At 42.9% G+C, this 10,833-nt stretch overlaps 1 protein-coding gene across 1 annotated transcript in view; it reads left to right on the top strand.

The window, feature by feature from the left end:
- The first annotated feature begins 4,123 nt into the window (after positions 1 to 4,123).
- The window catches only part of LOC133557827 (multidrug and toxin extrusion protein 1-like), a 141,454-nt gene continuing 134,744 nt past the window's right edge, over positions 4,124 to 10,833 (top strand). The window contains exon 1 of the mRNA XM_061908661.1: positions 4,124 to 4,419. Within this exon, the coding sequence (XP_061764645.1) occupies positions 4,255 to 4,419 (165 nt within the window). The 5' untranslated portion in view covers positions 4,124 to 4,254. The remainder of the gene's footprint in view (positions 4,420 to 10,833) is intronic.

Raw genomic sequence — 10,833 nt, 5'->3', positions numbered from 1 at the left:
TTTTTGGGCCGAGTTGACGACCCTCTGGAAAAAAAATGTCTCTCCTGCTGTGCAGCAGCAGAACCATACGCAGATGCAGTATGTGAGGATGCTCTCCACAGAACAGCGGTAGAAGGACACCAGTAGATCCTGTCTCAGGTGGTGATTCCTGGGTACTCTCAAGAAGCAGAGCCTCTGCTGTGCCTTCTTGACGATGGCCATGGTGTTGGTCGTCCAGGGCAGGTTCTCCTCCAGGTGAACTCACAGGAAACGTAGGGTTGAGACTCTTTCCACACAGCCCTCATCGATGTTTAGGGGCTGTATGGTAGTTTTTCTCCTCCTGCTGTCCAAGATCACTTCCTGGGTCTTGAGCTGGTTCAGCTTCAAGTTGTTTACCCTGCTCAACACTGCCAGCTGCTCCATATCGTCCCGGTATGCCATCTCGTCGACCCCAGATATGCAGCCCACCACCGTTGTGTCATCGGCAAACTTTATGATGTGATTGCCAGGGTGGGTGGCTGTGAAGTCGTGGGTGTAGAGTGAGTGGAGCAGGGGGTTCAGCACGCAGCCCTGAGGTGAGCCGGTGCTGAGGCTGAGGGCTGTGAAGGTGTGGGTGCCCATCCTCACCCTCTGATGGCGGTCGGTCAGAAAGTCTTTAATCCAGAGACATGTGGGGTTGGATATTCCGATGTCTGCTAGCTTGGTCACCAGTCTGTCAGGTAAAATGGTATTAAATACAGAGCTGAAGTCTACAAAGAGCAGCCGTACATAGCCCTTCCCCCCCCTCCATGTGGGACATGGCGGAGTGGAGAGCTGTAGCGATGGCGTCCTCCGTAGACCTGTTGGCTCGGTAGGCAAACTGATGGGGGTCCAATGCGGGCGGTAGGGATGAGAGGACGTGGGTCCGGACCAGTTTCTCTAAACACTTCATTGTGATGGAAGTGAGTGCCCCTTGCCGGTAGTCGTTCAGACAGCTGACAGTGTTTTTCTTGGGGACTGGGATGATGGTGGAGGTTTTCAGGCAGGATGGGACGGTGGGCTGGGAGAGGGACCGGTTGAAGATGTCGGTGAGGACACCAGCCAGCTGATCAGCGCAGTCTCTCAGCACCCGTCTGGAGACGCCGTCCGGTCCCGCAGCCTTCCTCGGGTTTGTTCACGGCTATGTGGGTTTTGGTAAAATCAATTGTTTTTGTAAAGTTTGCAAATAGAAAAAAATAGGTTTTACTCGCTATCACACTCAATATTACAGTTCTTGAAACATAACTCCTAAACCACACATGCAAAATGGCTGACAATGTCTGGAGAAATTTATCTTTGTGAGTTTTACTAAAAAAAATATATTTTGTAAGGTTTGCAAAGACCCGAGTTTGATTTTTACTCAATATGACAATATAACTGTCATACTAAATATGAAAGTTTATACACATAACTTCAAAACGAGACATGCATTATGTCTAGAAATGCCTGTGCTGTTGTATCTATGTGGGTTTTACTAGAATCAATTGTTTTTGTAAAGTTTTAAAATTGAAAAAATAGGTTTTACTCACTATGACAGTACACTGTCACACTCAATATTACAGTTATTTAAACATAACTCTTAAACCACACATGAAAAAGGGCTAATAATGCCTAAAATAATGCATCCTTGTGAGTTTTTCACGAAATATATCCTTTTTTTAATGATTGCAAACACAAAAAGTAGTTATTTACTCAATATGACAGTAATGTTCTTAGAATCCTGAGATAATGCGAAAAAAGCAATAAAAATGTATTTAACATAACTCCTAAACCACAAATGCAATATGTCTAAAAATGCCTGTAAATTTTAATCTCTGTGAGTTTTACTAGAATCAATTGTTTTTCTAAAGTGTGCAAATAGAAAAAATAGGTTTTAATCATTATGACAGTACACTGTCACAGTCAATATTACAGTTATTTAAACTTAACTCCCAAACCACACATGCAAAATGGCAAATAATGCCTGGAGAAATGTATCTTTGTGAGTTTTGTAGTGGAATTTCTGACTTTATACCATATTTTGTGTCTGTTGAAATCCTAAAAGATCTGTCTTTAAGAGGTCTGCTCTTTTCTTTTTTTCTCTTCGGAACCAAGGGATATGTGGGGGAAAGTTCAGTTTGTGGCTACTCTGACCATTGTAAGAAATGTTATGACTGTTTGTTATGACTAGGAGATCCAAAATTGTGTTGGTGCCAGCAGTGGCAAAACAAAGTGACCTTGACGCTTGAGGGAATCATATAAAAAAGACAATGGACCAACATTTGATAGATGATTTGCATGTTTTTGTTTAATTCTGGATCCTTTGGAAGACGGTGTCTGTCTGCATGAGCAATTTAATCCAACTTGTACTTTTTGATTAACGGGTAAATACAACTTTTGTACTAAAACCACTTTGTTTGCAGTGTAAGCTCGGGACTTTCCACCACATAAGATTGCCGTTGTCGGCAGGATGGTCCAAGAACGCTGCAGGTCGACCCGCTCCCGGTTTTTCTCTCAGGCAGACGAGGTTTGCACGCGCGCATTTAAAAGTAAGCAATTTTTCTTGAAGTGTCTATCTGGAGATGATCAGGATTGGTGAGACTAATTACTGAACCTGTTTTTGATTAAAAAAGATAGGTCTTGCAGGTTCTCCAAAAACAACCTGTGATGGGGTATATTATGGTTGGATTGGGTTGTTTTATATGTGATTATATTGCCTGTGTGTTCGTCTGAAAACTTGTGATGTCTTGTTTTATTAATAAGGGGAATTGTTAATAGAATTGTGGTGGTTCAGGCGTGTGTTTCACAAACGATTTGAGACAAATACATTTTTAACCTCTTCCCCCCCTCTGGCTAACGGCAAAAGGGGGGTCTTCTCTGCAAGTACGCCAGTTTAGCAGTCCGTGTACAGCTAAAGTAAAGGCATTTTTAACTAGCTGGTGGTACATTTAACTATATAAAAATTGTTTGTGAATGTGCGACACATCTGTCTTTGTGGAGCTGTCGCGGTATAAAAGCCTCCTTTGTAGTGACCTTACCAGTTGCTCCGGTAAAGGGGAGCAACTGGTAAGGTCACGAGTTCTGATTAGTTGGCTGCAGTTAGACAGATGGTGTTTGGGCTCTATACGGTAGAGCTTTGGTGAATCTATTTGAAAGTGACCATACATGTGACCGTAGAGTCGGCGGGTGGTGACCATTGATTCTATGGAAGCTTTAAGGTTTGTGCCATGTTGGTCAGTTTGTTGTCACAGGGTCTGCTCCGCTGGACGGGTTGATCGCCGTTTTCTGAGTAAGAAGGAACCTGTGTTGGTGTTTTGAGACGGCGAGTCCACAAAAAGCACACGTGCATAATTGTTTATATTTGTCCGGACATTGGGTGGGCAGTAATTTGTTAATTTGTGAGAAAATTGGTGAATGTTGAGAAGTGTGTTGGATGTGGAGTGATTTAGATTTTGTTGGTACATTTGTGTATATGCGTATCTAAATAACAATCATGCATGCACCTAAGGGTCTGCTCTGTTTTATTTCCCTCGCTTGAAAGATAACCATTGCTCCCACACTCCCTTATCCTCGCCGTTGTTGTGCTGCGAGCTTCACGTTTTTGTTTTTTGTTTTTCTCTCCCCACATCCCTTCTAATCTGTAAAAGTTGGGAAATTGTTCAAAATGTGTGTGTTTATGAGAAGATAGACAAAGTTTATGTTCAGAAAGCATATGAGTGAATGATCCGTCCATCTATTTAGCTTCTTCCGCTTATCGGAGGTCGGGTCGCGGGGGCAGCAGCCTAAGCAGAGATGCCCAGACTTCTCCCTCCCTAGCGTTTTCTTCCAGCTAAAAGTTAATGATAAATGTTGTTCATTATTAATAAGGTCTGATACAGCACAGCTGTTAGTTTTGTTTTGTATAAACAAGTGTATGTAATACAAATAAAACATGTATTATTTTGTTGATGTTGCTACATTGTTGCACGTGGTTGTAAAACATATTATAAATTGCTTGTTTGTTATTATAAGCCGAGTTCAAGTTTTGCAAAAATATTGGTATTTGTGTCGGTTTTACTACTTGGTATCACACCTACACCAAAATAACATATAGGCCATCGCTTCCGCTGCGAAAGATGGAAGTAGTTGCTCCATTTACGAAGGGGCCCTGAACGCAACAGCTGCGTGCATCAAACTACACGTGAAGTATCTAGTTTTTTACGGCACACGTCACTTCCATCAAAGTACATCGTAGAAGTTACACTTGACAACGTGCTCCCGACTTTGTACTTCACCAACATGGACGGCAATAGAAAGACACTAAAATATTCAGAGGGAGCGACCGAAGCTTCGGAAGCAAGTGGGGTGTCCTCTCTGGCCTCATGTTTGGGACGTGTTGGATGGTGTGTACCGCTCAGCTATCGCATTGAACTGCTTCAACTCTTCAAGCTAGCCGGGCCAGTGGTAAGTGAACGCACCAGTTTTAAATTGTATATATTGTCTATCTGTGTTGGCCCTGCGACGAGTTGGCGACTTGTCCAGGGTGTGCCCCCAACCCCCTACGACCCCAAAATGGACAAGCTGTAAAAAAATGATGGATGTTTTCATTGTATGTACATCCATCCATCCATCCATATCTACCGCTTATCCATCATTAACAATGTGAATCTATCATTCACATTAGCGTCTAATGGGCATTGTAATTAAATAGAAATAAGAACAATACATTTCAAATGAGTTGCACGGATTGTTACCTACACTATTAAACACGCAATTGTTACTGTCTACTCTAAATTGGACTGGCAACAAATGAACCTTTCTGAATTCTGAAGGTCAGATAAGAGTCTGACGGTCTGAAACAGGGGAGTAAGTTGTAAAAATATATTTTGGCATTACGGTACCCGAATCCCACCATGATTTTGCTTGATCAGGCCAGAATATGACCATATTATTCACGTTTCTCCAAACACCTTTTCCTTGTGAGAGCAAGAAAATGGCTGAGAGATAATGATTTTTGTACTAGTACTTCCATAGGTTATGTCAACCACACAAGCATGTTTTCTCTGAACATGAAGACTATGTTGCTGTCCAAAACGTATCGTGTTTTAAAACTAAATAAAACGGTTTTTTTTCTTCATCTCCATCTTGTATGACAGTATACATTTGTTTGTGGCATGTCTTACATTATGAAGTGAAAACATGAATGCCAGGCACGGCTCCTGGATGTTCCTCTCTCCTGCTTTGTGGGGGACTGAGAAAATAATCAATTTTCATTAATTGAGTTCTTTCTTTTTTTAAGTTACATCCAACATGCAACAAGTGTCTATATCTATATACACACATAATTAAAACAAACAACTATGCAAGCCTGGAACAATTGCTCGTATAAAATGGGGAAAGGAGGTGAGGAGGAAAAAAGACAAGAGAGCATGACTCAGATCCTGAACACGTCATCAATAACATTTTTATTTTCCTTCTCTTTTCTTCTCCTGCAACTACTGTGATGTGTTACATTTGTATCGTTCACTGTGGCTACTTTTTAATCAATTTTTTCTGCTAATAATGCCAAATGTTATCAAATTGTGTTGTCCATATAGTGAAGTATTATATATATGTATATATATATATAATATAGTGTATATTAATATTCATCCGTAATGTAAAATATCTACCTAACTGTGATTTATTTTACCTTGCATGCAGCTCTATATAAATATACTGTATGTATATTGTATATCATTGTATCCTATTTTGTACTGTATGAAAACGTATTAGCTTGTTTTTATTTCATTTTTTATTCATTTACTCAAAAACGTTTATCAGTACAGTGCTTTGAGGGCAAAACACAACCTATATAAATGTATTTACAACATTCAGTATGATTTGTACTGTGATTTATACAGACATATTTACAAACAACAAGTCACATTACACACTATTTACACTGTATATAAAACCAGTACCAGGTAATTAGGCAAATATGAACTAATGTGGGCTACAGGTAAGTACTGTAAGCAAAATCAAAAAGTGATGGTATGCCCACCTCCTCATTATTTCATTATTCTTAGCCACTGCCTTTTCTGTCTGTAAACGGAGTAAACATCACACTAAGGCTGGGCGATGTACGTGATATATCCCGGGTTTGTCTCTGTGCGATATAGAAAATGACTATATCGTGATATTCGAGTATACGTTCTCACGCAGTTGCTTTTAGCTGCGGGCATTACACTACAGCAGGGGTCACCAACCTTTTTGAAACCAAGAGCTACTTCTTGAGTACTGATTAATGCGAAGGGCTACCAGTTTGATACACACTTAAATAAATTGCCAGAAATAGCCAATTTGCTCAATTTACCTTTAATAAATAAATCAATGTATATAAAAAAATGGTTATTTCTGTCTGTCATTGCGTCGTACATTTTTTTTCCTTTTACGGAAGGCTTTTTGTAGCGAATAAATGATGAAAAAAACACTTAATTAAACGGTTTAAAAGAGGAGAAAACACTAAAAAATGAAAATTAAGTTTTAAAACATAATTCATCTTCAATTTCGACTCTTTAAAATTCTAATTTTAACCGAAAAAATGAAGAGAAAAACTAGCTAATTCGAATCTTTTTGAAAAAAAAAAAAAAAAAAAAAGAATTTATGGAACATCATTTGTAATTTTTCCTGATTAAGATTAATTTTAGAATTTTGATGACATGTTTTGAATAGGTTAAAATCCAATTTGCACTTTGTTAGAATATATACAGTTGTGATCAAAATTATTCAACCCCCACACAATTTTGGTGTTTTAGCAAGTTGGACATTTATTCCGTATTTTGTTTATAGTCATATCAAATACAGATGTGTCAAATAGACAAATGCAACTTGAATTACAACATTATATTTTGTAACATACCAAACAGTGTCATTTCTCTTAATATCTCATTGACAAAATTATTCACCCCTTGAAGATCATAACTCTTAAGAACAGAATTTGAATAGGGTCTTTTAAATCAGGTGTTGAAAACACCTGTAGATGGGATTAGAACTATAACGAGCAACAATTAAACTGATTTAAAAAGACTGTGACGCTCAGCTTCTTGTAGATGGTCAATGGTGTACAGTATTTGGAACATGGTGAAGTCCAGGGAGTGGTCAAAGAAGACAAGAGAGGAGGTAATTTCTCTTCATAAGAAAGGATATGGATATAAGAAAATAGCAAAGACATTACACATTCCAAGAGACACAGTTGGGAGCAAAATTCGCAAGTTTAAAGCCAAAGGCACAGTGGAAATACTACCTGGGCGTGGTAGAAAGAGGATGCTGTGTGCAACTGCTGTCCGGTATTTGAAGCGTACAGTGGTGAAAAAACCCCGGGTAACAGCTGAGGAACTACAACAGGACATTGCAGAAGGGGGAAGGCGGGTTTTGTCCCAGACAATTAGGCGCGCACTACGAGATGAAGGCCTCCATGCCAGAACTCCCAGGCGCACCCCACTTCTGACTACCAGGCACAAGAAAAATAGACTCCAGTATGCCAAAAGTCATCTGGACAAACCCCAAAGGTTTTGGGAAACTGTTCTATGGAGTGATGAGACAAAACTGGAACTCTTTGGGCCTATGAATCAACGTTATGTCTGGAGGAGAAAAAATGAAGCTTACAAAGAGAAGAACACCTTGCCTACTGTTAAGCATGGTTGGGGTCAATCATGCTCTGGGGCTGTTTCTCTGCCTCAGGTACCGGGAATCTCCAGCGCGTTCAAGGCATTATGAATTCTATTTCCTACCTGGATATATTAGCTGCAAATGTCATGAAGTCAGTGACGAAGCTGAGGCTTGGGAGACGTTGGACCTTCCAACAGGACAAAGATCCCAAGCATACCTCCAAATCAACATCTCAGTGGTTGCAGAAGATGGGCTGAAGACTCTGGAGTGGCCTTCACAGTCGCCAGACCTAAATCCTATAGAAAACCTGTGGTGGGACTTGAAGAAGGCATTTGCAGCATGCAAGCCCAAGAATATGAATGAACTGGAGGCCTTTGCCCAAGAGGAATGGGCTAAAATACCTGTAGATCGTTGCAAAAAGCTTGTGTCTGGTTATGTATCACGTTTGAAGGATGTAATTACTGCCAAAGGGTGTTCTACTAAGTACTAAAGATGCATGTAACTAGGGGGTTGAATAATTTTGTCAATGAGATATTAAGAAAAATGTCCTTTTTTGGTATTTTGTAAAATACAGTGTTACAGTTTAAGTTGCATTTGTCTATTTGACACATCTTTATTTGATATGACTATAACCAAAATACGGAATAAATGTCCAACTTGCTAAAACACCAAAATTGTGTGGGGGTTGAATAATTTTGATCACAACTGTAACAAATTGGACCAAGCTATATTTCTAACAGAGACAAATCAATATTTCTTCTAGATTTTCCAGAACAAAAATTTTAAAAGAAATTCAAAAGACTTTGAAATAAGATTTAAAGTTGATTCTACAGATTTTCTAGATTTGCTAGAATAATTTGTTTGACTCCTCTCTGAGCTGCTACCTTACTGTGGTAGAGGGGTTTGCGTGTCCCAATGATCCTAGGAGCTATGTTGTCCGGAGGCTTTAATGCCCCCTGGTAGGGTCTCCCAAGAAAAATAGGTCCTTATAGGAGGGGCCATAGAGGTTGGGTGTATTGTGAGCTGGGCGGCAGTCGAAGGCAGGGCACTTGGCGGTCCGATCTTCGGCTACATAAGCTAGCTCTTGGGACGTGGAACGTCACCTCACTGGGGGGTAAGGAGCCTGAGCTAGTGCGCGAGGTAGAAAAGTTCCGGCTGGATATAGTCGGAGTCACCTCGACGCAGAGCAAGGGCTCTGGAACCAGTTATCTCGAGAGGGACTGGACTCTCTTCCACTCTGGCGTTGCCGGCAGTGAGAGGCGACGGGCTAGGGTGGCAATTCTTGTTGCCCCCCGGCTCAAAGCCTGCACGTTGGAGTTCAACCCAGTGGACGAGAGGGTAGCTTCCCTCCGCCTTCGGGTGGGGGGGACGGGTCCTGACTGTTGTTTGTGCTTTCGCACCAAACAGCAGTTCAGAGTACCCACCCTTTTTGGGTACACTCGAGGGAGTACTGGAAAGTGCTCCCCCGGGTGATTCCCTTGTCCTTCTGGGGCACTTAAATGCTCATGTTGGCAACGACAGTGAAACCTGGAGAGGCGTGATTGGGAAGAATGGCCGTCCGGATCTAAACCCGAGTGGTGTTTTGTTATTGGACTTTTGTGCTCGTCACGGATTGTCCATAACAAACACCATCTTCAAACATAAGGCTGTCATTATGTGCACTTGGCACCAGGACACCCTAGGCCGCAGTTCCATGATCGACTTTGTAGTTGTGTCATCGGATTTGCGGCCTCATGTTTTGGACACTCGGGTGAAGAGAGGGGGGAAAGCTTTCTACCGATCACCACCTGGCGGTGAGTTGGCTGCGATGGTGGGGGAGGATGACGGACAGACCTGGCACGCCCAAGCGCATTGTGAGGGTCTGCTGGGAACGTCTGGCAGAGTCTCCTGTCAGAAAGAGTTTCAATTCCCACCTCTGGAAGAACTTTGAACATGTCACGAGGGAGGTGCGGGACATTGAGTCCAAGTGGAGAATGTTCCTAACCTCTATTGTCGAGGCGGCTGATTGGAGCTGTGGCCGCAAGGTTGTTGATGCCTGTCGTGGTGGTAATCCCAGAACCCCTTGGTAGACACCAGCAGTGAGGAATGCCATCAAGCTGAAGAAGGAGTCCTATTGGGTTCTTTTGGCTCATAGGACTCCGGAAGCAGTGGACTGGTACCGACGGGCCAAGCGGTGTGCAGCTCTAGCGGTCGCGGAGGCAAAAAACTCGGACATGGGAAGAGTTCGGGGAAGCCATGGAAAACGACTTCCGGACGGCTTCGAAGCGATTCTGGACCACCATACGCTGCCTCAGGAAGGGGAAGCAGTGCACTATCAACACCGTGTATGGTGTTCTGCTGACTTCGACTGTGGATGTTGTGGATCGGTGGAAGGAATACTTCGAAGACCTCCTCAATCCCACCAACACATCTTCCTATGAGGAAGCGGTGCCTGGGGACTCTGTGGTGGGCTCTCCTATTTCCGGGGCTGGGGTTGTTGAAGTAGTTAAAAAGCTCCTTGGCGGCAAGGCCCCGGATTAGATGAGAACCCACCCAGAGTTCCTTAAGGCTCTGGAGGCTGCGGGGCTGTCTTGGTTGACAAGACTCTGCAGCATCGCGTGGACATCGGTACCTCTGGATCGGCAGACCGGGGTGGTAGTCCCTCTGTTTAAGAAGGGGGACCAGAGGGTGTGTTCCAACTGTCGTGGGATCACACTCCTTAGCCTTCCCGGTAAGGTTTATTCAGGTGTACTGGAGAGGAGGCTAGGTTTTCGTCCTGGTCGTGGAACTGTGGACCAGCTCTATACTCTCGGCAGGGTTCTTGAGGGTGCATGGGAGTTTGCCCAACCAGTCTACATGTGCTTTGTAGACTTGGAGAAGGCATTCGACCGTGTCCCTCGGGAAGTCCTGTGGGGAGTGCTCAGAGAGTATAGGGTACCGGACTGTCTTATTGTGGCGGTCCGCTCCCTGTATGATCAGTGTCAGAGCTTGTTCCGCATTGCTGGCAGTAAGTCGGACACGTTTCCAGTGAGGGTTGGACTCCGCCAAGGCTGTCCTTTGTCACCGATTCTGTTCATAACTTTTATGGACAGAATTTCTAGGCGCAGTAAAGGCGTTGAGGGGTTCCGGTTTGGTGGTCGCGGGATTAGGTCTCTGCTTTTTGCAGATGATGTGGTCCTGATGCCTTCATCTGGCCGGGATCTTCAGCTCTCACTGGATTGGTTCGCAGCCGAGTGTGAAGCGACCAGA

The sequence above is a fragment of the Nerophis ophidion genome, linkage group LG01 (genome assembly GCF_033978795.1).
Source record: "Nerophis ophidion isolate RoL-2023_Sa linkage group LG01, RoL_Noph_v1.0, whole genome shotgun sequence".
Classification (NCBI taxonomy): Eukaryota; Metazoa; Chordata; class Actinopteri; order Syngnathiformes; family Syngnathidae; genus Nerophis; species Nerophis ophidion.
The sequence above is the reverse complement of the archived record's forward strand: the minus strand, read 5'-3'. Positions and strand labels throughout refer to the sequence as shown.